Source organism: Sinocyclocheilus rhinocerous, unplaced genomic scaffold (genome assembly GCF_001515625.1).
Source record: "Sinocyclocheilus rhinocerous isolate Xijiao unplaced genomic scaffold, SAMN03320098_v1.1 scaffold502, whole genome shotgun sequence".
Taxonomy (NCBI): domain Eukaryota; kingdom Metazoa; phylum Chordata; class Actinopteri; order Cypriniformes; family Cyprinidae; genus Sinocyclocheilus; species Sinocyclocheilus rhinocerous.
The window spans coordinates 830329-857249 of NW_015641028.1; the positions used below are offsets into that span (position 1 = coordinate 830329).

Here is a 26921-nt window from a genome sequence, read left to right on the forward strand (position 1 = left end):
TACAGTTGCAAATGGACTTTGCTTTTTCATTTGAAATTTGGCAGTCACTGTGCGTTCGCGAAAGCGAAAATGCAAACGGTAATGCAGGATTTGCAATTGCATTTGGATTAGGTCACAATTTATGCGTCCACATATTGAAAACGCAATTGAAAATACAATTTGCTATTCTATTTGAAAATTGTCCGGAAAATCGTTCCATAAAACTGCTTGCTGCTGCTGCTAATGCTATTGCTGTTATATGAACAAGACACGTTAGTAATTACTCCTCACACGAATAACCTGTGCGTAGTTTTACAACTTGTATGTTTTCTAGTTTAAAAATGTAAATCTGACGAACGCAATAATCCACTGAATCAGAGTGAAGACCGTTTACTTATTTTAGCTGTTTAGTTTCAGAGAAACTCTGAAAGCGCGCTGCAGGAATCTCTAGTGAATGCAAGCCAGCCATATAAATGCAAGGCAGTAAGCTCATTGGCTGCATATGCAGCATGAACCAATCAGCTTGTGCCAAGTCGTTTAACTCTCTGAATATCATCAGTTACATTAACAACCTGTCAGCCTGCACAATCTAGAGTTTCATGACTGAACTATATATATATCACGATTAGGGATGGGTACCGAAACCCGGTATTTAATCGGTCCCGGGGCTAAATTATGAAAGACCGGAGTATCGATAAGCTCTGACGTTAACGGTTCTGCTATCGGTACTGGAGAAATTAATGAAACACACATACATTTATTATTGCTATATATACATTATCTTGCAAATTCTATCTCACCAGAGTCACCAGCTGTTTTTCAAACATTTGTCTATGATGCATTTTTGCTATTCGCAATTCAGAAGCGAGATCGCGCTCACGCGGAGGAATATGAAACAAAAAGTACTGATAAGAATACCGTTAATATACCGAATCGATAAGCAGTATCGGTAAGAGTAGTAATACCATTAAAACCTTAACGATACCCATCCCTAATCACGATATAGTTATTTGCTCTTTAATAAGGTTTTTATGATATCAGTTTTTGATACCATAGAATTTTCATAATTCTTGTCACTACTGTCAATATCACAGAAAAAAACTAATACAAGCCTAAAAAAAAAGAAAAGAAAGAGAAAAACTCAAGATAACTGAAGATAAGTAACTAATTACAAGCAACAGGACATAAAACTACAACTACAAAAAACTACAATAAATAAAGTGATTTAGTCAAGAGATTTTCTCTCACTGCTGTTTGATTAACAATGACAGACAGGAGGAATAACAGGCAGCTTCCCATTTAAGATCGAACATCCGGATGCAATATACTGTTACACATGTATTTTCTTTCTCAGCTGTTTACTTTCACTTAAGACCTAAATGACTGTGTTTACGAGGATACTTGCAAAGATGGACATTTTGACACATACATGTGTGTATTGAACTATTCAAGGCCTATAAAGCGGCAAAAATAACTATACATATGAATAAAAATTCACGTGCACACGTCTCTCCGACAGTGCGCGCAAGCCGCGCATATAGCGAAATATGTTCTCTTTCGCTGCAGATTGCATTTCAACGGCTTAAAACCACTTGTTTTTAAACCACAATCCTTAAAAACGTGTGCAAGCGCAAGTTTTTGTGAGCACGTAGCACAGCATCGTCACATGAGGGTTTTGAGACGATAGTCCAAAATTTGGTTTATTTGTGTCTACCGGTATATTGCCCACCCATAACTGTTATTATAAATTGTAATAGTATTCTACAATATTACTACTTTTACTCTTACTTTTACTTAGATTATTGATCAAATAAATGCAGCCTTGGTGAGCTATAGAGACATTAAAAAAAAAAATAATAAACTTACTGACCCCAAATTTTTGAACTTTTGTGTACTTTTTTGTACACAAGTTGAATATATATAAAAAATACTGTATGTATCGAGGCAGCTCAATAAGGTTTGGAACAGAGCTACTACTATGTGCAATCAACAAAACCAGAGTGCATTAACATGTGAAAATAGAAATAGACTCTGTAAGCAAAACACATTTCAAAGGAAGCAGTGAAAGGACTGAGAAGACTGAACCTGAGCTCACCTGTCTGCGTAGGGTTCGTGAGAGAGAGTGTGCCCGGCGAGGTGGGGGGATTCGTGGGATGCTCTCTGAATCTGATAAGCTATGAGGACTGATCGGTCTGAACAGATCAGTGGGCACAGTCAAGTGCAGTGTGGGTTCTTCTGTTTGAGACTGGATAGAGCCTGTAGACCCTGTGTGAGGAGACATTTTTCTATTACATTTCATATTACATCTGCATTTTAAACAAATTCAGAAATAAATTGCAGTGCTCTACCAGTCTGAGCGAGTTGAGGTGAGGTTGTGTGGGTACTGTGGGTTGAGTTGGGCTGCAGCGGCAGGAACATGTAGCTGTCATTGGGCAGAGAATGCGTACGGCCCACTGAGGTCTTCTTCACGTACAGTAAGTGCTCATCCGTTTGCTCGTCTGGCTGCTGGGGGTCTGGGGGATCTGCTGGAGCTGTGGTCTGAGAGGCATTAAAAGAGATGCAAGTCAAGGTGAGAGCTGGTACTTGTGTTTGGAGCATCAGGGGCCCTTATGAACACATGGACGCACACGCACACACATTGTACCTAATACATAGAAGCTGGACTGGTTAGCATACAATGAAAGGCAAACATTACTGCGCACTAGACGTAGGGAGGAGACTGATCAAGAAACATGTTCTCATAAATCATGTTGCGTAAGTGCAAATGCATATTTCTTATATGAATATGCACATTTTATGAATTTTTTTCATATCCATGTATTGTATACTGTATATACATTTAAATTACAGATGACTGAAAGTATGAATATTTGCTATCAATCATTTTTTTAGTAATTTCTTTTTAATGAATTGTCTCATTCAGTTCACAAAACTGAATGATTCATGAATCCGATTGAATAAGACATACTCCGTTTGGAAATTTTGGTCTGTTAAATGAGTCTCAAGAACCAAATTTATGATAATTTTTTGGTGTTTTTGTGTCCTTTTTTGAAGTAACACTCTTCAGAATTTCTAATTTTTATGGAAAAAAAAATTGGAATGAGGTGAGATTAGTAAACAATAGTAATTACAGTAATATTAAATAACAACTGGACTTTTTTTAATTTATGGTGAATTTTTCCTTGAAATAACACTCATGCAAGTCCACATATTCTTACACACAAATTTCATTTGTTTTGTTAATATTTCTCTATTATATTCTGATCATTATTTGTGATTAAATGTGTTTTGAGTACATTTGCTCCCTTTCCACTGCATTGTTTATAATCAATCTTTGTGGGTAACATATACATACCCATTTAGATTTATGGTGCTATTTTTAACCTGCTTTATGGACATTATGAAGTTATGCACATTTCAGTGCACATTTGTTTGCCTTTTTTCATCCACATAAATACAACAGAAAAATGAGAACAGGCTGGATCTAGATCTCACTCATCTGAGAAATGCTATGTGTAAATTATTTATGGATCTATGGGCATATTTCTGAGACAATGAATATGAATTCAGTTGCGAGGTGACAGAAACCATCAGCCTCCTCCCTTCAGAAGCTGCGCCCAGAGCCTGTACTACTGTAGCTGGCAGACAGCAGAAGCCGACCCCATACCACACTCCTATATTCTTTCAAGAAGCATGGTACTAGGGAGAAACTTCACTTTTAATACACAAAAGATAAGACAGAGATAAAATCATGAAACAAAAACAAAGAGACACAGGTAGATATGCAGACAGATAGATTGAGGATGCAAACAGGAACATCTAAAAAGTATGAAGAGACTAGATGGGGAAGAGGTTTAGAAATGGCCTTTAGACATTTAGACGTATGGGAGGAAGAACGGGGAGATAGCTGCAGAACCCAGACAGGAAAGGAGCAGATTGACAGGCAGTAAATACTACTCTACTGGACTGGACTGGACCATACAAACACCAGGCTGGTGCGAAATGTACAGAGAGAGGGAAAGAGAGAAAGAGAAAGAGAGGAGCGGATGGTTAGAAACCCCCAAGCTTCCAAACGCACTCGCCTCTCAGCTCTGCATAAAGTGATAATGATGAAGATGCTCTACTTTTACAAATTCATCAGACCAAGTGTCAGAAAACAGATTACTGGCATAGTTTTGGTATAAATTAATCATACAGCCCTGGCACGGCAGGTACTTAATTAGGTTACACATGTAGAGAGGATGCACCAGTGTTAGGGAAGCTTGCAAACTAGTTTGTCAATATACAAGCTACTCCTATTATAAAGTAGCTAAACTACAGTCAGACTGCTCTCTTGAAGTACTAATAGTTTGTTAAACTACAAGCTACTGCAAGAAAGTAGCTAACTTAGGGTTAATTATATTATATTATAGAATTTTTATATTATATTATTTGCTGAATTCTATATCAAATCCATAGGAATTGTTTACTTAATATAAAGTGTAACAATTTATTTACCAAAAAGTGCTGTTAGTCCTGTTACACATTTGTACTTTCATTACCAAAAAGTGTTGTTACCAATGTCCTGTTACACATTTGTATTTACACATACCATTCAGTAGGCTGTTACATGCGTGTAGTTACACAAACATTACAGCTGTAGATACTATGTACCAATGTGTACTTACACTGTGGTTACATACTATGTACACATCTAGTTACTATGTAAGTACACAGGTTTTAGGGCCACAATATAAAGTGGGACCATTTTATTTATATTTAATGTACACTACCATTCAAATCTTTGGGGTCAGTTTGATTTTTCTAAAGATGATATTACTTTTATTCAGCCAAGGATGATCCATTATAATGGTAAAGATCTGTACAGTATTTCAAATAAATGATGTTCTTTTGAATTTTCTTTTTATCAAATAATCCTGAAGGAAAGAGTTTAACATCATAAGTGTTACATGAGCATCAAATCAGCATATTACAGTGATTTCTGAACAATTATGTGACACTGAAGACATTACATTTTACATTACATTTTAAAATACATTAGAATAGAAAAACTATTATATAAATTGTATTTCACTGTGTTCTTTTTTGTATTTTTTATAATAATAATAATAACAATAATGCAGCCTTGGTGAGCATTAGACACTTCTTTCAAAAAAAAAAAAAAACACTTTTGAACTATAGTGTATGTAAGCAAAAAGTATACTGATATACTATTCATTTTGTCAGCTGATGCTTTCTAGAAAAACTGTTTAGCACTGGAAAACCTGCATTTATTTGAAAGCAGCTACAGTAAAATTTAGTTGTTAGGTTAGTAGTGTCACTATGATTTGACACTTTTAGCTCTGTAACTCAACTTTGTCAGGTACCACAAGAAACCAAGGGGACCTTCAAGGTGCCACTCTGAAGAACATTTAGCTAAAACTGTGCTGTAACTAGCTTAAAACATTGAACTGAGGAAATCTATTATAGGGCCAAAAGATCTAGGGCTAAAGTATTCAGGGTCAGATACTGAAGCAGGGTGGAGAGGGCAGATGTCTTTGGAAGCAGTGTAAGGCTGAGAGGCAGGAGTGGAAAATGAACGTTGCTCTACTGTTAAATACATTGCACTCCTGACTGGTTAGTAAGAGGGGGTTAAAATCATCTGGGACAGAGTCATCCGTCAGAGCTAAGGACCAAGATTTCTCCGACGCCAGAGACAGAGCCTCCATCTCGGCTAGAGGAATCTAAAGAAGAAGAGACGAGCCAAGAGTGAGACGGGCAAACAGCACATGCATAGCTAGAAGACACGCACAAACAATCACACAGGTTAGTGCAAGTAAATTAATACAGCTAAATTTGGTGAAGTCAGTTCATTGCAGTTCAGTGGGTGGAAATCAGAGTTGTGCTCCATTCAAATTTGGACTGAGAAAGTATTTTAAATTCCAATCCCTGAATGATGTAGCAAACAGGATGGAGAATTGCAATTCAAATCTCAATGTAATGAAGAATAGTTCAAATTCAAAGAAATTCATATAACCAGTGTTGGGGGTAACGCATTACAAGTAACGCGAGTTACGTAATCAGATTACTTTTTTCAAGTAACTTGTAAAGTAACGCATTACTTCTTAATTTACAAGAGAATATCTGAGTTACTTTTTCAAATAAGTAACGCAAGTTACTTTTTTTCCCAATTTATTGATTGACAGCTCTTCTGTCCCCATGATGAGAGAAATCAGAAGATGTTATTGTAGTTCTAAAACAAATATGAATATGCATTAATTCATCTCACTCACAAAAAAAAAAACACAGATTCAGTATTCCTCAAAATGAATAAAAATAATGCAACTCAAAATTTGACACAAACATGCAATAATTAAATGTTAAACAAGACAAATATCCTTTATGTATTTAATCCCATTCTATTAACCAATGTCTTTGCTTCTGACCTTCGATGATCCAGTTCAACCGTACTAATAATCACAAATTACTCTAGACAAACATTTGTGTCTTTTTTTAATTGCTGAAGTGTGTTTAAATTTCTTCTTCTGCATTCTACTGTACGGACGAAAATTTACATTTCCTTCAGCCTGCGGCTTATTCATTTCACTTTTGGTGTGAAGAGGCTTTTATATTTGCCAAAAATATAACTTTTTTATTTTAAAAACAAACAAGCAAGCCCTGTGCAGATTTAAAAAGTAACGCAAAAGTAACGTAACGCATTACTTTCCATAAAAAGTAACTAAGTAACGTAATTAGTTACTTTTTTATGGAGTAATGCAATATTGTAATGCATTACTTTTAAAAGTAACTTTCCCCAACACTGCATATAACTGCAATTTTTAAGTAGGAAAGAACAGTTTGTCAAGACAAACTTTTAACGTTGGCTTGACAAAGCTTTGTTTAAAAGTATTGCAGGTTTATAGACCAGATAAATAGACACACAGACAGATAAATATTCAATTTGGGTTGAATTTCTTTGAAATTAAATACTATAATTCTTCATATTCATATTCCAATTCAACTTCCAATTCAAATGAACACCCATGAACTAAAAGAGAGCCAGTTGTTTAATTCAGAATTGATGGAAACACCCTCCAGTGTCAGCTGACAGGATGCATATAACCTTCCTTCAGTAGCCATGATGGATATCCTGAAGTTTAACAGTCCTCAGATATTAAAGTTAGATCAGAAACAAAAGGTCAAACTCGGTTACGTTTAAAGAGAAATAATGTGCAGTCTCTTATAAATCCTCAAACGTCAGCAGGTGAAATCCTGCATGCTGCATCGTCTAATTGTCCCTGAGAGTTTGGGCTGGAACAACTTTTTGCAAAGTCGTCAAAATAAAAGCGCCAGCTATTTCCATAAAGACAGATTACAGATTCTCCAATTACATTTAAAAAAAAAAGCTTTTAGAAGCCTCCATTTTGCAATGCTAATGCAATGTAATGAAATATTTCAATGTGAAACAGACCAAAGTAGATTTCCCTGCATAATTCAACAGCGGTCCAGCTCTTTATCGATCCACACATTACCTCTTCGACTTCAGCCTGATGAGTCCATCACTTTTTTGGGTATTAATGATCTTTGGAACGAGGCACAAAGTTCACACAATTTTGCAAAACTGTGTCACTCTTATGGGATCAGGAAATAAGTACACTTCAACAAATGGATTTTACTGGAGCAGAACCAAGTCCTTGCCTTCTAAAGAGTTCTGGAAATCCCAGAGTGCAGAGGTGGTTTTGTAACTGACACACAGAAACTTTGGTGCTATTATATAAGTTTAAGTGGTCCAGAGAGAGAAAAGGAGGGAGAGAAGAAGGGAAGGAGACAGGCAGAGGAGTGTGGTACAAGGCAAAGCTGGGTAAATGGGGATGCCATTGACCTGTTTCTCAGTGAAGTGCTTGCTGGGAAGGGGGGGCAGAGCGTAGTAGTGGCAGATGGAGCCAGATAGGTTGTCCATGAGGCTGAGCTCTCCTTCCAATGAGCCCTGGATCACCAGGGAAACTGAGTCAAACATAGGCCTCCGCTAAAAGCCCCAGCATGTGGCAGACAGGATGAATGACGAAGAGAGAGAAAGAGAACAGACAGAGACAGAGGCAGAGGAGATGACCAGGGGTGACGTGAATGACATTACACAGAGAAAAAACAGAAGAGAAATGAAGGAAGGAGAGAAGTTTGTAGACTATAACACAAGCAGCCAGAAGAGAGATTTACAAAAGGATAAACAAGCTACTCAGAATTCATTTAAAGGAACAGTTCACCCAAAAATTAAGATGTCGTCATTTAGTCACCCACGTTATTGACTGTCTTTCTTCCATGGAACACAAAAGTTGACATTGACATTCTTAACCATGGACTTCTGTTCCTCAGAATAAAGACATACAGGTTTGCAACAACATGACAGTGATTAAATGACAGAATTTGAAATTTTAAGTGAACTGATCGTTTAAACCAGTTTAGCAAAGATGCATTTCTTAGTTAAATCAGTAGTACAATTCATTATGTGCTGATCAGATGTAGTATTGGGCTCTGAACTTACAAAGATACATTGCTCTCAGGAAAAACGTTTGATACTACCACTGACATCCACAAGGGGGAACTAGAGCTCTATGAACATTTGCCCTGACGATGAGCAAAACATTTCGACACGGCCACACTTCAGAAGAGAGCTGGAGGGATAATGTCATTGTTAACTTAAAAAAATGGCTGGTATTCTGGAAATAGCCAGCCTACATTAAAAAAAGAAGAGGTCTGTATCACTACTTTCCCATGGCATCAGTCTGACCTCCGACCACTAAGTTTATGAGGAGCAAACAACAGTCACATCTCCATATGACAATAACAGAAACTGATGGACTTCCCCACTTTAAAAATAACAGTCCCGTGTTTTAAAACATGCCTTTTTAGTAAACCTAAATGCATGTTAATAATGATCTGAAAGCCCTGGCAAATACTAAATCTGCATTGATTTTTGAACTAATAAACAGTTAATTGTTAGTTGGACACTGGTGATAACCAATGTGGAAAAAAAATACTGCATATTTTGTATATTGTGCAAAATAAAGATATTCATATCATATATTATGTTTTTAAAAGAATGTTCAGAATAACAAGTTCAAGGGTTCAGCCAAAAATGAGAATTTTGACAATTTTCTCACCCTCATGTCATGTGTGAAACACAAAAGATATTCTGAAGAATATTGGTAATAACTATTGTAAGGAACTTTTCACTGTTAATTAGTTGCTTAATTAGCATGCATATTACTAGCATATTGGCTGCTTATTATTGCCTTATTCTGCGTGACCATATTCTATATCCCTTAACCCTACCCAATAACTAACTACTACCACAACTACCTAACTTAAGATCAATAAGCAGCAAATAAGAAATTTCTTGAGGGGAATACTCTTAGTTAATAGTGAAGTTTTTTGTTTTTTTTTCACAGAAGGACAAGTCATACAGGTTTAAAAACAACATACAAGATGAGTAAATAATGACATTTTGAAATTACATTTTCATTTTTAATGTGTGAGGTGTTGTTTATCACAGAAAATAACTTTACTATGATTAAAGAAAAATCATGTTTACAATTATGCACTTGAACAGAAGTCAATGGGGCACTGCGTTGCACTGAAATACATTTTGAAGCACACAATGTTGTGCGTAGGACTACAAGGCTTAAACATTATACGTGTTTACACGACTAGAGCAACAAAATTGTTTACCATCTTCTTCTATGCAGAGTTCCTCTCATGACCATATAAAGCCAGAAAACCCTGCAATTTTCAGATGATACGTGCAATAATTCCAAAAAGGGACTTTTCACATAGAGACAAATCCACAGGAATTAGATTGGTAATGCAGAACCAAAATCTCAGTAGTCCCACTGCTAAAAAACAACTTGCATATCAAATAACTCACATTTTGTTTAGACAAATTTATATATGAATGCACTGATACAAATGCTTTAACCAACTATGAGCTGGACTTTTTTTTTTTTTTTTTTCCTTACTCTATCGACTTCCTCTGCAAGTGCACTGCTGTAAACAAGACTTGTGTTTGTTTTAAGGACAATATTATTTTCAGTGGTAATGGAAAGTATACAGCAGATGCTTACGTCTAATTGAACCAGAAACATTCTTTTAATGTGCATCAGTGACGTATGTGGGTTCAGACATCTATGGAAGCATATGGTATGTTGTCTAGCAGTATATTGGATTTTGATAATAGAGTGCAGTGATGATGTATTTTTGTAGGCCAACCCAGAAGTTAGCATCACCCTGGTTTCCTTGACAAAAACCAGAAAGAATTTTCTACTGGCTTAAGGATTATTGCAGAAAATAAGCTCTGTGACCAAAAAAGGTTTATGATTCCTACATGTTTTGTTCATCATGATAACCTTCACAAATAAACATAATTTAATGAATTTTGAAACCTACATACAATCGCCAGAAGTGAAAAGAAATATAAACTATAAACAAACTACACCATGGTCACACCATCACTAATCTTCTGACAACTCGTTCAGTCTTTATTTAATAATAATTAAAAAAAAAAAACTGAAAGTTTATGTAAGAATAGTTTGCAAAAGTGTGATTATAAACAAAGCTGTGAAAACCTGAGTGATGAGTTTACTTGTTCAGTGTGATGTTTGTTCCACATTTAGCCACTTGTTAGCAACTGCCTTTTCCAAGTTTACAAGGGGGTATTACTGATGTATTTTATGTCATAGAATATAACATGGCAATATATTAATATTGTGCTAACCCACAGACCTTATTTCAGGCAAAAACCCATTTAAATTTTTTTTAAACTTAGTTCCCAAGTTTTGGCCTACAAAAATACGTAATCTCTGTAGCATTCTATTCAAAAGTTTCAGCAAAATGAAAGCAAGCTGGACACCCCTGCTGAAACCTGCTTAAGATAGTGGCTGGTTTCTAGCTGACCTGATGTGGTCATAAGCAGCTTAAACCAGTTAGCATATAGTCTGGCTCATGTGTTGAGCCTGGAAACGACACCATTGAAGGTACACACCACTGACCTCACACCCACTCACCTCTAATGGCGGATCCAAATTATGAGGAGGATCAGGATCTGTCTTTATGTGATCTTCAGAGTCCCTGCGTATGTCTGCAGGTGGGCTGTCTGTGGGGTAAAGAGGTCCCGACATGTCTCGAGAGTCTCTTGAGATCCAAGGCGACCCTCCTTGTCCACCTACATCACTATGTCCCAGAGGTGGCATGTGTCCTCGGGATATTCCTCCATCTCCACCCACAGCCTCCAACTCCAGCTCCATCTCAGCTTCTAGCTCAGCCTCCTCCTTAGCCTCTTTGTTGCTTTCCTCCAGGTGCTTCATGAGCACAGCAATCACCACATTGACCAGCACAAACTGGGCCGTCAGTACAAAGGACACAAAGTAAATGGGGGACACCACCGTGTTGTAGCAGATGCCCGTGTCTTGGGAGCAGTCTCTGAGCGTGTCCTGCAACGTAGATGCACAGCCACAGAGAGTAAAAATGAGAGGTGAATAGGTTGCAAAAATGCAAAGCATTTAAAATATAACCATGTGGATCATTGAAATTCACCATGAATTTCACTGTCCCACCTTCATAATGCCATTCCAGTTGTCCCCGGTGGATACACGGAACAACAGGAGGAAAGCCATGCCAAAATTCTTGAACGTGGCATAACGGCCAAGACCTTCACAGGGGTGCAGCTCATCACATACTGGGACAGAAACAAAATGTCATAGTCTGAGGTACATGGTCTGGGAATGCGCAAATCTGCATATTTTCAGTGCTGTGAAAAAGTGAAAATTTTATTTAATTATCCACTTAATGAAAAGTTGGTTCATTTTTAACACACACTTTCAGATATACAGTAAATATTCAAAAATCGGGATCACAGCAACACAATTTTAGGTTCCCCAAAGAACCTTTCAGTGATCAGTTCTTAAAACAACCATTGTTTTCTTTGGGCAAATAAAATTGGAATACTTTTATAGAACCTTTATCGACTATAAAGAAACTTTTGTACAATGAAAAGGTTCAATGGATGTTAAAGGTTCTTCATAGAACCACAGATGCCAAAAAAAAAAAAAACTTTATTTTTAAGATTGATGTGAGCATATAGATGTAGACAGATTGCAAGCACTCTGAAACTTTCTCCATTTGTGGATTATATTATGTACTACAAAATAATTGACATTTAACATCTTGAAAATGGCTTTAAATCTTTTTCCAAACTCTTAAATCACAACAACCTTCATTCTGAGGAGCTTAGGCAGCTCTTTTGATCTGGGCATGATGGTACCATGCACTTCAATGTATTTACAAACTGCACTTTCCAAAATCACCATAAGCAGAAACTATTGGCAGTCCAGACCAGTTTATTAAGGTTATTCGATATAAGGTGAGACCTGATTTTAATTTTAGAAACTCGAGAAGAAATAAGTTCAAAATGTACATTCAAAGTGTCAAATTATATTAATTGAATTACCATATATTTATTGATGAAATAGCATTTTCCAATAGCATGTTGGAAAAAAGAAATACTACACATTTTATGCAGTCTCACAACATATGTATATAGACCAACATTTAAATCTATCTAAAATAATCTCACTGATCGATATAGTTGGTGGACTGCTAATCGACCAGTCCTGACTTATCCTTATTTGGGAAGAAACAGAAAAAAGTTTGCCTTGCAGACAGTCAATCTCAGTTCAGCCAGCAGACTCCATATTTTGAACTTGGACAGCATTGTAAAGCTGGATATGAATTATGAAGTCTCTATGTTTATCTTGAGTCGGCTGATTGGAAATGGAAATGACATCAACCCTGGTATTGTGCTGAGCTGCAATGAATCACGGCAGGCTATATTCAGTAAACCGGTGCCAAATGTCCTGCCACGTATTTTAGAGAAAATCTCCTGCAGATACCATATTTATGGTTTGCCCTTACAGACAAGGACGGCAAATTTTCTAAAATATGTGAAAGTGATCTCACAGCAATTTAAAACAAATAAACAGTAATAAATCAAACAATTTAAAACATAATCATGTAGCATCAGAGGATTAGAGGGTTACGACATCAGTGGAGTAATCAACGTCATAAAGGGAATAAATAAATGAATGAAATTAGTTTTTAGGTCCCCTTGATGAATAGAGTGATGGAGCCCATAACATACAGTATAAAACTGAGTGTTGCATTTACGTCTGGCCTATAATAGCGTGTAACGTAGTATATTAATTTTGTTGTGATACTTATATTGAAAAAACTGGTAAAAATACTTTGAAAGACTTTTATTTGGGACACTCAAAGTTATTTTGGCTTCTTAACTCTGGGTTTAGTTAAAGTTAACTTAATATTTTCAATATAGCATATTTCAATTTTTTAGTTTTTGGACTCCAAGCAGTAGTGTCACGCACTCTCTAGGGAATGTAAGTAATTTACATTTCAGTGTAAATAAAACCTAGATGGGAAGATCCTGAGGAATGCATAGGTGTGGGTGTGTGTGTGTGTGTGTGTGTGTGAGTGTGTGTAATTAGGAGCATTTGCGTCTGAGTGAATTAGACCATGAGCAAAAATGGTCCTTATTTATGTGTGTTTGTTATGCTTACTCAGGTCACCAAACAGCTCTACTCCCAGAGCAGCGAAGATGAAGAAGAGCAACATGAAGAGGAGACCCAGATTCCCCACCTGTAGAGAGAGAGAGTGAGGGAGAGAAAGCCAGGAGAGTTTGTCATGGAGCACAAAGGAAACTGACAGGGCAGACCTAGAAATACCACCTGTGAGGAGCCAATAAGAGAGAGTCATGAAACTATGCCGAAGTCGTGGCTTACTGTAGCAGTAGTTAGGCATGTGCTCCAGACATGGTCATAGAGGACAAATGTGGCATCTTGTTTTTGATCCCATTCCCTCTTTCTTTCAATCAATAAGAAGTGTCAGGAGCCCAAAAATAAAATCGTCATATACTAATTAGAAAACCTGAAATCTATTCAGCCCTGGGTCAATATGCAGGACATTTTCATGCCACGATCACATGTCATAATATATTGGATAAATTATAATAATTCATTTTAAAAAATGGGAATCATATTTATTTTCATTCATCACAATATATTAAACATAGGTGTGAATTTTAATTAATTTCACTACATTTCCACATCACTTTAAGAGATTTTTATTTATTTATTAAGAAAATGTTTTTAGTTTATTGAATTTATTTATTTTAATAATTAATAATTATATTAATAACTATGCCATTTTTTCTCCCTTTTCCCCCAAGCAAAACATGTATTGGGAATATTGTTTTATATAATTTAACATGATTCAGTGATGTTTTTTGGTACAAGTTGGTTTGTCTGACCTACAAAATATTAAATTCTGTTATATAAAATTACAGAAAGTAGGATATTATCAAAATGTTTTAAGATGGTTAAAATAAACAAATCAATTTAAGTATATCAAATTAATTTTAAATTGACCCCCTCATGTAAGCTACAGTAACTCTCAATAAGCAACAATAAGACTAACTTTTAGATCTTTGTTCATCCTGTTAAATTATTGCCATTGTGTAAAATATAATAATAATAATAATAATAATAATAATAATGCATTTATTTATTTTAAGTGCCTGAACCTTGCTCTAGTATACCCTGATATCTAGAAACACAGTAATATTCATGTGCTACTGCATAACAGGAAGAACCCACCTACACACGGTTGGATTAGGAGAAGAATCATGCAAAACAATCATGCAGAGTGATCACAGACGACTGGATCAGGCATGATTTTGAGGAAAACGGAAAGGAATAAAAATAATCAGATTAGATGTGATGACAAATCCGATTGCACTGACATTTCTTTTTGTAAGTCTGGCTATTTTCCCACCCTAATCTCTCTTAAGTGCACTTTTCACTGGCTGGATTCACAGTGATTCAAGACACGGGCATCAATCTGACACAATCTGGCAGGATATCTCAGAACACTGTTACGGATCACCTCTCACAAATTGCGGAAGAGTAGATCAATAGTCCAGAACCACAAAAAGCAACTTTAATACAAAAGAACAAACTGTGTAAAAGTCACAGTGCCAGAGTGAAAGGGCGTTAGGAGGTGATGCTGAGATCAGGTGACGGCTAAACATGATCTAATTCAATTAGTGACAATTAGTTAAAGTAGAATTACATGTCTGATTATCTAAGTGCATATATGAGGAGCGCTAAAGGAGAGACTGGAATTAATAGTGTGTCCTGTGGTGCGGCATGTTTCCAAATCAAAAACCCTGCAGGCGGCGGTGGAGCCTGATGCTATCAAAGAATGCGCACGCTGGAGATTTTCTTCTCTGGCTTCTGTCATTTCTGCTATTCTCCAAGCAGCCCATTAGAGACAATCTGCACTGCTGTGGCCTCTTAATGGCAGATTGAATATGTAAATGAGGCCTGTGGAGAGCAGAGGGGCCCCAGAAGAATGGCGAACGGGGCCCGGAATACACTCTCTTGCCGCGCAGGATACACTGGATGAGTGGAGAGCAGAACTTAATGAAGGAGACAGACAAAAGTTTGGTGCAGTACCTGAGGCAGGGCCTGCATCACAGTGTCTAGCAGAGCTCGCATTCCCACGGCCATCTTGAGCAGCTTCAGCACTGAAAGAAGAGGAGAGACCGCTTACTGAATATATACATGAAAAGACTATTTCAAACATACAAATATAAAAGGAATACAATTTCAAATACACTTTTTGTTTACCAGTGCACCTATTGTACAAGCGTACTTGTGAAAATTAAACAATTATTTGAAAGGGTATGAGGCAAAGTTTAAGTCTGTCAGTACAGTGTGAATTGGCTAGGGATTCACAGATTTTAAAATTCTGATTGATACTGATAAGCTAATAATTGTTTTCATGTAATGGCCAAAAGATGGTCAATATTAAAATCATACCACTTTTTTTTATAAATTAAAAATAAAATAAATAAAAAAAACTGCTATTTAAATGCTACAAGTGAATTAGTAAGCATCACAACATTATGTACATTATGAAAATGAATATTCATTTTAAAGATCTGCTAAAACGGTTTTATTTAACTATTGATGTTTTAAATGATTAACATTAAGTGAGATGACAGAAAAATATGTGAAATATTACAATTTAAAACTAAATATTTTAATATTTTAAAAAATATTGTAATATATTTTAAAATGTAATTTATTCCAGTGATGCCAAAGCAGAATTTTCAGCAGTCATTACTCCAGTCTTCAGTGTCACATGATCCTTCAGAAATCATTTAAATATGCTGATTTGGTGCTTAAGAATATTTCTTACTATCTGTGATAAAAACAGTTGTGCAATTATTTGAAATAGAAATCATTATACATATCATTACTTTTACTTTTTATCAATTTAATTTGCTTAAAGTACTAACTTCTTCCCAAAAAAAATAAAAAATAAAAAATTTCATGTATTACAAATAGGAGTAAAACTAAAATACACTTCTAATATTGACAAAGTGGCCTTTGAGTAAAAAAATAAAATAGTAAAACCTCAAACTGTGACTCAACCTTTTAATAGAAAAGACAGCAAAAAATATTGGATGCACTTTTTCTTTAAATATGGCCGGTGGAAACTAATTCTCATGTAATTTTCACAGTGGTCAGATCACAGAGCATGTTATTATTGGGGTCGTGCACTACACACACGGAGCTTTAATGATGTTGATGACAAGGCCGTTCAGCCATGGAAGAGACGCTGCTGTGGAGGTTTGGTTAATTGCAATCATGGCCATAAGTGGATGATGCCTGGGACTTTCATTATGGGAATGTCTGAATGAGTCCAGGAAGAAATAGGCTGCGTATGCGTACACACACACACACACCCTTTGTGTTTGCTTGGCCATCTCTGTTGAGGGAATAATCAATAAAGACTCACCCAGCAGCTCTTTCATTAGAGGAAGAATAATCTTTCCAAGTAGACAAGCACCCCAGCTTCCCACACTGTGTGTGTTGTGAGCATATAAGCTTGTGAGTGTGTGTGTAAGAAATAAGTAGAGTGGCTGTGTGAACTGAATTTCTCATTACAGCCATCTGGACTCTTTCTAAACAGACTACGGCTTCTGCTGAGCAGTCTGTGAAACAACAGAGATCCCGAGGGTGACATACACAACCGGGTCTGATCTACTGAGGCTAACAGGCAGAGCGCTGAGGAGTGTAAACTTTTGCAGGGAAGAAAAATGGACCATGGTGGTACGGAAGGTAAGAAGGCAGAGAATACAAACCCCGAGCGATCCGCAGCACCCTCATGATGCGAATGATGGTGGGGTTGATGGGAAGGGAAGCGTTGACCTCAATTTCTTCCAGTGTTATGCCCATAATAGACAACAGAACAATGGCAAGATCCAACTGGTTCCACCTGCGTAAAGACACTCATTACATTAGTTATAAATAGCAATTAAATATTAATTATTAATAGTAAATAAAAGAGAGTAATGCTGCCTTCAAGTCATGTCAGAATGATCGTATTTATAAGATGTGCTCACATGAATGTTATATTTACTTGGGATAAAAACAATATTTAAGTTTTCATTTTTTATTATGATTATTATTACTTTTATGTTGATTTTACAACATATTTCAATCGTATTCATCTATACTGGATTAAATGAAATTAATTACATTAAATTATTCATTTTCATTTAAGAAAAATTGTTTATGTTAATGTTACAATTTACTGTATTTCAATCATATTTATTTACTCTAAATTAAATTAAATTATTTTTTTAAGTTTTATTTAAAAAATAGTTTACATTGATGTTACAATTTATTTAGTATACATTTTGTATACTGTTGATGAACAATTGTCAGATTGCCAGAAAATCTTACACATTTAGCTGGTTTATGAAGTAAAATTACACTATCCATAATTCTCCACTGTTAAGTGCATCCTTTATTTGTTGTACCAGCTTTCTTTGCCACTAAAGAGAGAAATTTCATGTTTCTTTTTTTGTTGTTGTTGAAAGAGAGAATGAAATATAAAATTGCCCAATGTGCTAATTTTCAAAATCACTTCAATATCACAGTATGATTTCCTCAGACTTCAAAGGACTTATCCTTACATATCCTTAAAAATACACCAGGCAAAGTGTGCAACACAATTTCAAAAATGAAAAGCGATTTTGTGCAAACAACCCTTATTTGACCCTGGATGTTACTTCTCTTTTCCAGCAGACTTCTCAGCATGTTCATCGTCTAAATATGGCTTCAAACTTTGCGGCTAACTTTAAATAACTCCCTCTGAGGGTCAAATATAACACTGTCATGGGTGAGGTAGAGCCTAGAGCCTGTTTTAGGACACCTCAATTTTCTGGGGCCTGCAGCCATGAGAGGTGTTTCATTAGATATGTGGGGAAATTTAAGTCAAATGATTAACACAAAGCATTTCTACATTTTTCCCACCAGTTTTGCTCACTAAAGGGGCTCAGTGATCAAAGCGTACTTCCATCCTCCATCCCTGCGAACTTGGAGTATGTTGCATGAAAGAGCTGATCAAAGTAATAGAAAGCCATTTCCAATGTTGTAAATCAATAAAACTCTTAAACCTTCACCTCCTGAACAGCATGTTCTGAAATGTCTAACAGTAGTTTCAACTCATGGGAGGGCCTATGGTGAGAGATTTGTTTTAAAATCATATCAATTATGTTGTGTCAAAGTTCTCATTAGTATGCAAATAGCTGCTTTACATTTCCCTACACATGGCTTATGGATCTGGGAATACATTGACATGATATGCTCTTTATTAAACTATTGAAAGAAAAAGCTGATTACATGATAACTTCTAATGGCCTATCAACTTCAGTAAAGGGCCTAATCCCCATATTGACTGATTATTCAAAACTAATTAAAAGTATAATGGATCATTCAGACTCTATATAGAAAATATGTGTGGCCTACACATATACTATGTATATTAAAAAGGTAGAATAAAGCATTTATCACTTCTTTGTTACTAATTTAGTAATAAATACCATTTAGGATGCTTTCTCATTGTTTAAGCCCCAGGCAGTCTGAATTTGGATACTCAAGAGGGGTTTCTTTTACCAAAACCACAAGTGATCGAAATTCGGTTCTGGCTTTTCACCACAGATGCCAGTGCATTCAGCCCTCGATGTGCTTCTGACAGTCTGAGGCAAACCAAGGAATCTCAAAGCTGTGATATCATTTCAAAAGATGTGGCTTCAGGAATACTAACAAACCCTATTGCGTTTACACACAAAACAATTATGCTGATAGGGATATTGGACCTCCATGGAAATGGATTTACTGTAAATTTGATTTGGTTTGGATCAACTACCTCAAATGTAACTTTTGAGAGGGTCAAATATACTACCTATCCTTGAAGAAGCGGCGAAATCCAAAGGCAACAAGCTTGAAGACGGACTCTAGGACAAATATGATTGTAAAAATGTAGTTACAGATCTTCAGAGCCTCATCCAGGACCTGTTAAAACACAGAAGATAATGTAATAGAGAAAGTGCAGAACAAGAATGTATCCTCTCTTTCAGAAAATAAATTAATACACAAACTATAGGCCAAATGATGGCTGAATGAGTCATTCCATTATCAATAAGCAGAAAAGATGATGAGTTATCAAAGGTGGTCAGATTATCCCAAAAGAAGCAACAATCATTAGCTGGCATCTTCAGGGTCTGATAGTCATTGGACATTTCCAGGAGTCTGGCCTCTCCCTGTCCACCACACAGTAATTAAGGCCAGGCTAAGTGTGACGATGCACCAGAAAATCAATTGATTCTGTTCACGGAATGAGTGTGTAAGCAGTCAAAGCCTAACAATCCCCTTTGCTCCACTTCCTCCAAGATTCTGCGGGCCACTGGGGCTCTAATTAAAACAGACTGCTATTTATAGCTACAGGTGAGGTCGCAGACCTCCATTAATGATGGGTGAAAACCCTGGGAAGCATCGCTACAGAGTTGTCTAATAGGAATAGTAAACACCAGTTTTGATTTAAGGAGAGATACCTACCAACCAACTAACTAAATAAATATAAAACATTAAAATGATACATTATATTATAAAACATTTTAAAGTCTAATGTTAATAATGTCTAGTTTTATAAATTAAATAATAATAATAATAAAAAACACAAACTTCTTTAAAACTTTCTTTGTGCTCTCAAAAAATAAATACATAAATTATTCTAATACAATAAAAAATGCACCAAATAAATACAAATAAATGAATAAATAATTTAAAAATGTTTTCTATATTTCTAACTTCCTACCTTTTGAAAGAACCACAAAACAGTCCATTTTAATGTATAGTGGTCTTTTACCAGCAAAACTGACCTTTGTCATAAAGGAATGAATAAAGCACTTCAGAAGAACACAATACACCACCCAAATGATTAACAGAAATTCAATCTAAACTCCCAGAGCATATCTGCTAACTCGTGTTATTGTTTTAGTCGTCTATTGAATATTCATGAATTGTCTCTGTAGTGTTATGCGGAAGGAAAAGACAGATGAGGGAATATGCATAAATTTCAGCGCATATACACTACAGTGTGGTTTATTTTGGTGAGGCATTACCCTCATAAGGCTTCTTTAGACACAAGCAATGGTACAAAATGTCCTGGAGCAGCACAATGAAAGTGCAAATAAGTATAATAATATAAAGATTAAGATTATATACTTACTGCTATGATACAATCAAAATGCGGTATAGCAAAAAGAGTACATAAACATCAGCTGCCTAATCAGCAAATATTATGCAGAGCCATAATATGAGATAGCAGTGAGTTGAACTTAGAGGAACATTGTTTGCAGTTACATAACAGGCGAGTTCATTTCCTTAATGGAATATCAACAAGCGCATGCACTCTCACTACTGGCACCACTGGCAAGAGGTACCTTAGATTGTTGGTAGTGCTCCATGGACATGGTGATAACATTGAGCCCGATGACAATTGTGATGAACAGGTCCAGATAGTGGCTGGTGCATATCTTGTGGATGAGAAGCCGTGTAGGTGAGTAATCGGAGTAATAGGGTTTACTCTGGGCTTCTGAAGAACCATGGGAACAGGGAGGAATCATGAAATAACAGTACTGAAACGAACATTGTTTTGTACACACTCATGCCCACACTGAGAAAAGAGGAGGGAAAGAACCAGTGGGGAAAGAGAAGAAAAGAGGTACAGTAGATCATACTACATGTGTATAAGTTCATCCAGAAATGAAAATTTACTTACTCATCCTCATGTTGTTTCAAATCTGTTTGACATTATTTCTTCTGTGGAACACAAAAGAAGAGATTCGAAAGGCTGTGCTGGCCGCTTTTTTCCATGAATTACAAATTACAAATTACAAAAGTTTTTAGTTTCTAAAAATGGTGCAAATGCATCATAAATGTGTCCATATGACTTGTGTCACATTTAAAGTTTTTGAAGCCTTATGATTGCTTTGTGTGAGGAATAAAGCGAATCAGTGTTAATCACTGCAACTGAATCAAGTCAATGAGTTACACTTGAGAACCTGATCAGTTAAATTTGCAAAACAATTATTCGTTTTATGAACTGGACCATTCATAGTCTTCATTAAATCTGAACTTTTCAGGGAGTAATAACAAATTCAGCCCGATTAACAATAAGCCAATGTTATTCACTGCGACTGTATCATCAAGTCAGTGAGTTGAACTTGAAAACTGGATCAGTCCAATTTGTGAAAGACTCATTTAAATTAGTTTTATGATCCGGATCATTCATTGATTTGACCCAAAATAATGATTCAAAAGAATGACTTATTTACAAATCTAAACCTTTTAGTGAGTAACAACATACTTGCATCCTGTTTCTCACACAAAGCTATTGTATGACTTTGTACTTGTACTTGAAATATAGTGCTAAAGTTGTATGGACCACTTTTATGATACTTTGGTAATGGTGCTTTTGATAACCTTAAAAAAGCAAAACAGCCTTCAAAATGTCTGTTTGAATAGCGCAGAAAAAAGTAATATTGGCTTTGAGCTAAATGAGGCTGAGTAAGTGACAATTTTCATTTTCGTGTAAACTTTTCCTTTAACCGTGATTATGTTTCTGTGGTCTGTCCCAAATATCAGATCAAAGGCAGAGGAGCCCAGAATGAGGGGCCAGGATGCCTGAGATCTGCTCACTCACAGACACCTCAACAAAACAAATTGACCTACTGTCATGGGTTTTCTAATGAGATTCCCTGAGACATAAAATAAACTCCATTCCGTTTGGACGGACTTGTGCATATGCTAGTTTTGCTGATCCATTTCTATTCTTTGTGATTTCTCTCTGTTGTTCGCTGAGGATGGAGAGGGCAGGAGGGATGGCAGAGCAGCGGGGGGCCGGGGGGCTTATCATCTCAACACACAGGCAGGGCTGTGAGCGGCAGCTGTGTTCCCTGTGGTCCTGTCAGCCCATTAGGCAGGCTTTTTTCTGGCACCAGCCACTGGACCAAAGCAACAGGTGCTGCATTCAACCTTTTCTTTTTTATATATAACGGTGCCACATCAGCAGTATTTGTTTAATCACATGGCTGCTCCCCACTGGATAGTGAATTTGAGTATGACTCATCTAGAACATGTCCAAATTATTTGCTTGTTAAAAGTGATGTGAGTAATGTTTTGGATGTTCATCTCAGTTTAACATGTAGAGATTCTATACGTAAGCCATTGTCCATGTTTGCATGTTCTACACAGACTTTGTGTCTTTGTATTAGTGATGAGGACCAGTCACCAGTGTTATTTTAATTTTATTTATATACTTATAGTATTTATTAGAATTGTGAATTTTTTTGTGAATTTTTTTTTTTTCATTTTAATTTTAGCTTTAACAATTTTATGTGCTTCTGTCAATTTTATTATTTTTTAATATTTATATTCATTTTAGTTTTAGTAATTTTAGGACTTGAAAATAAACTTGTGTATTTCAGATAGTTGCCAAAGCAGTATTTCAAATTTTAATTTAGGTTTCATTTAATATTCATATATTTTAGCTTTACTTCAAATAACAAAAAAAATATTTTGTAATAGTTTTAGTTAAAAATAACAGCACTGGGAGAGAGTCTTTCTGCAGATTACAGCAAGTGACCATCTTTATGAGTGAGACTTTGATTCATTCATTCTACTCAAGAGTGCTGATTCATTCAAGTATGTTGACGCAAAATACTAGAATAATACCCTAGTACTTCCAAATAAAAATATGACAAAAATAGTTGGAGTAGTACGCTAATATGCCATTTCAAATTCACCAGATGTTTGTATGAGTGAGTCATTGAATTACTGACTTGACCGATTTGTTTGAAAACACTGGACAAAATGCCACTAGTTTTGCTTGGAGACACACAGCGGTTCTGCTTTGATTTTGTTTGGAACTCTTTTTGTTAGGAAAATGAAAAAAAAAAAATTCAAACAGACAAAGTAGCTGGAAATATTGTCTTGAATGCAAGTTACTTGATATTCACTTCTTGTTTATTTAATGTATAAAAACAATATCATGTTCGTATGATATATTTTCTACATGTCATATTCTTAAATATGCATATGACGTATATGGGGTCACTCTAGTGTGAGTTCTCAGGATGAGATGCCAGCAGAACCGGTTCTGGGGTTAATTACCAAAGGAATCTTCTAGCCCATCTGGCTTTAATTCCGCTAATAGAAGCCATGCTCCTGGTGTTTTTAAATTTGCTGACTCAACATTACCTTTGCTTCATAATGTACAATTTATGAATTCTAAACGTCCAGACTTGGCTAATCTTTGCCATTTTGGTTGCTATTTATTTATTTACCTTATTTATTGTTATTTTTTATGACTCCTAGGAACTAACAAAATCTGAGATGAGGTCAATGTTCTGCTCTTTAACCCTTGTGTTATAAATTAATTTATTTGGGCTGCAGACAAGAGTATCCAGGGGGCAGCAACCAAAACCGTTCACTGGGACCGAAAGTTGCTGTGTTGACTGCCCCAGTTTCAGAGGTGCTCAATTACGGGGGACAGTTGGGATGGTAACAGGTGTATGTTCACAGCCTGGTTTTACAATAGACAGGTCAGCTCCTATAGGACATCCCCACTCATCTGCTTCCCTCCTACCCTCTGTAGTGAGACGCTCTCCCTTTATGCACTTTCATTCAAAAAAGTTTGTAACGCTGGTGGGACAAAACTCAATTTTGATTGGCTCACATTGCTGATTCCAATCATACTAAGCACAATAATAATACTAATAAATCAGTGACAGAGGGAAAGTGGTCTCCATAACCGGATGTTTATATCTAATGAGTACTGCACTGAGTTTAATGAAAGAGCTTCATATCAGATGGCCTTTTGTGCCCCAACTAAAAAATAAAAAAAAAAGTTGGGAGAAAGTGAAGGTTTTGGCATCCTATTTACGGAAAATGGATTGAACTTTTGTTTCCTATTGGCAGCGGTGCCTCTCTGATGTCATGCCATTGCAATGAGTCCAGCTAACGTCCACATCAGCCAAATCAGCTTAAACAGAATTTAAAGTGAGGGAAAATGGATCAAAACTATTTTTAACCAATGCGAGAAGAATGAAATAGCGGTGGAGAATGTGAGTCTTGGACCTCTCCATCTCTGTCTCTATTTTTGTGGCACAAGCTAATGATACCATGACTATGATTTAATGAGACATTCTTTGCTTAGATGGCAATTTTAGCCCGTTCCAATTCCATCTATGAATACATTTGAGAACAACGGCCAGATTATTGGGTGAAGCAATTGAAGGTTTTGGGCTGAATGATACCACATTTGAATATAGCCACAAAACGCCGGTCGCCCACCAGTCTTGGACACGCTAACTGTAAAACTCAATGCAATACCCATCAGCCCCAAAAAGGAGGGTACGACAACAAATCTCTTGGCCTTTTCGTCCCACTGAGACTTCATGCTGGTCTTGATGCTTTCAACTTGATTCTGGCTTTGCCGCAGCTCACGTGCACTTGGAGGAAAAAAGCTCTTAACATAAACTTTAAAATTAGGAACTCTGGACCCCATAAAATTCAAAAATCAAAAAGTATACTATGAATAGATCCATCACAAAAAAAATGTAAGATGCTGAAATATATAAATATAAGATAAATATGAAACCCCATTTACAGCATTTATCTTTGGGTAAATATCTAACTCAACTAACCATCTTTTAGGAGGTCCAAAGTCCTTTCAGGAAACATTTTAACAGTGCATAAGAGAGAAGAGAAAAGATGTGGAAGGTGTCGGTCCAAGAAATTAACCATATAGCAGCTAGTACCTCAGAAGCTAAGTCAGTTGGGAAATACAGACAAACTCTGATCCATTATCTACATAATTTGTACTACAAATACCATGAAATATAGCAAAATGGTTCATGATTTTGAGGGCCTGAAGGTGGACATTACTGATGTTCTGAAGGCTGACGTAGCCTTATAAAGCGATACTTGCAACTACACCACTGAGCAATGTGTTCGGGAAAGATCTGTCCATTATTCAGACTTCATGAGTCAAGTGGGGTGAAAGTCATGAGCACTGGGGAATTGTGGGCAGTGGGAGGACTAGACTGTTATTTAAAGGCAGAGCCAGAGAAAAATTCTAAAGCCTGCATGGCAAAATGTCAGACAAAAATAGAAAAGGGAAAAAACAGAGATGATAAAAACAGCCATCTGAAAGGGAAGGCAGCAAATTGCAGCTTCATTTGTTTTACGCTGAACGGTTTTTAATTGAGGCTGGTTTTACCCCCCTGAAGTGCATGGTCAATGAGTTGCTCCTAAAGTAATGAGTCGATGTCTGCTGGACATACTGCTGATGCACCCCAATGCAAAAATTAGTTTAGCAGAGACCCTTCACTTGTTCACTTTTTATTTGGCACAATATGCCAGCACACACCGAGTCAAAAACAACAGGAAATGACAGACTAAATGCCTGCTTAAAACAGGCAAAAGAGTGAAAAATAACAAAGAAGAGGAGAAATTGAAGGCAAACAACAATTATTATAAGAGAAAGAAATCTTCAATAATGGGAGGCCATGATAAAGAAAACACACATACACTAACACTGACAAACATATACTGTAGGATAGATAGGGTGAGAAAGACACAGACACACATAATATATCATGCTGGCAGACGTGGCAGACAAACCACACTTTCTTTCCGAGTCTGACTTGAGCAAGGTGGGCCGTTTGAGATGGAGGCTGAATGGCAGAGGCTGGTGGATGGGCAACGGGGATGATGTGCAGAGAGCCGCAAGAGTGATGTCGTTCTATATTACTCAACATGAGAGATTAGCTATAGTGCCTGACATATCTGACAATTCTAAAACAATGAATGTGTCACATCCGAGGTCATATGTTTGGTACGCGACAGTAAGTCAACCTTTGTTTATAACAGCAAAAGGAAAAATAATCCAATCCTTTTTCATCGTAGAACCTCCAAATGCAAACACTGTTAGTCCAGAGAGAGAGAGAGAGTAACTACATTAAAAGAAAAAAAATCGTTCTTTTATCACTCTCAACTTGTGCTTTTAGAGCAATTATGGAACTTGTTGCAACACTTTATGTTACTGTCTATACTTAGGATGAATGTTTATGTTGTTGCCATTGGGAAGAAACTAACAAGTGACACAAAGCAGTGTAGCTTTTCCACTAACATGCAACATTTTGTGACAAACACTGTTTTTATGTCACATTGTATTGCACACAACACTTTACAGCCCAGCACAATACTCAAATGTACGGAAGTTCTAAGCGGCCATGCATTATTATTTTTTTCCTTCTTGTTTTCTCGTTATAACGACTTAATTTTCTCGTGATCTCGACATAACGAGTTGTTTTCTCGTTATAACGACTTAATTTTCTCGTTATCTCGACATAACGAGAGTTGTTTTCTCGTTATAACGACTTAATTTTCTCGTTATCTCGACATAACGATGTGTAA

At 36.3% G+C, this 26921-nt stretch overlaps 1 protein-coding gene across 1 annotated transcript in view; it reads right to left on the reverse strand.

Moving 5' to 3' along the window:
- Nucleotides 1–26921, reverse strand: part of LOC107754113 (voltage-dependent T-type calcium channel subunit alpha-1G-like) — a 227200-nt gene that overhangs the window by 9022 nt on the left and 191257 nt on the right. Inside the window, exons 26-36 of the mRNA XM_016570435.1 lie at nt 20882–21033; nt 19342–19451; nt 17234–17367; nt 15537–15607; nt 13581–13659; nt 11565–11686; nt 11016–11441; nt 7841–7984; nt 5580–5702; nt 2328–2517; nt 2075–2244 (exon numbers count right to left, since the gene is read on the reverse strand). Coding sequence (XP_016425921.1) covers nt 2075–2244; nt 2328–2517; nt 5580–5702; nt 7841–7984; nt 11016–11441; nt 11565–11686; nt 13581–13659; nt 15537–15607; nt 17234–17367; nt 19342–19451; nt 20882–21033 — 1721 coding nt within the window. The remainder of the gene's footprint in view (nt 1–2074; nt 2245–2327; nt 2518–5579; nt 5703–7840; nt 7985–11015; nt 11442–11564; nt 11687–13580; nt 13660–15536; nt 15608–17233; nt 17368–19341; nt 19452–20881; nt 21034–26921) is intronic.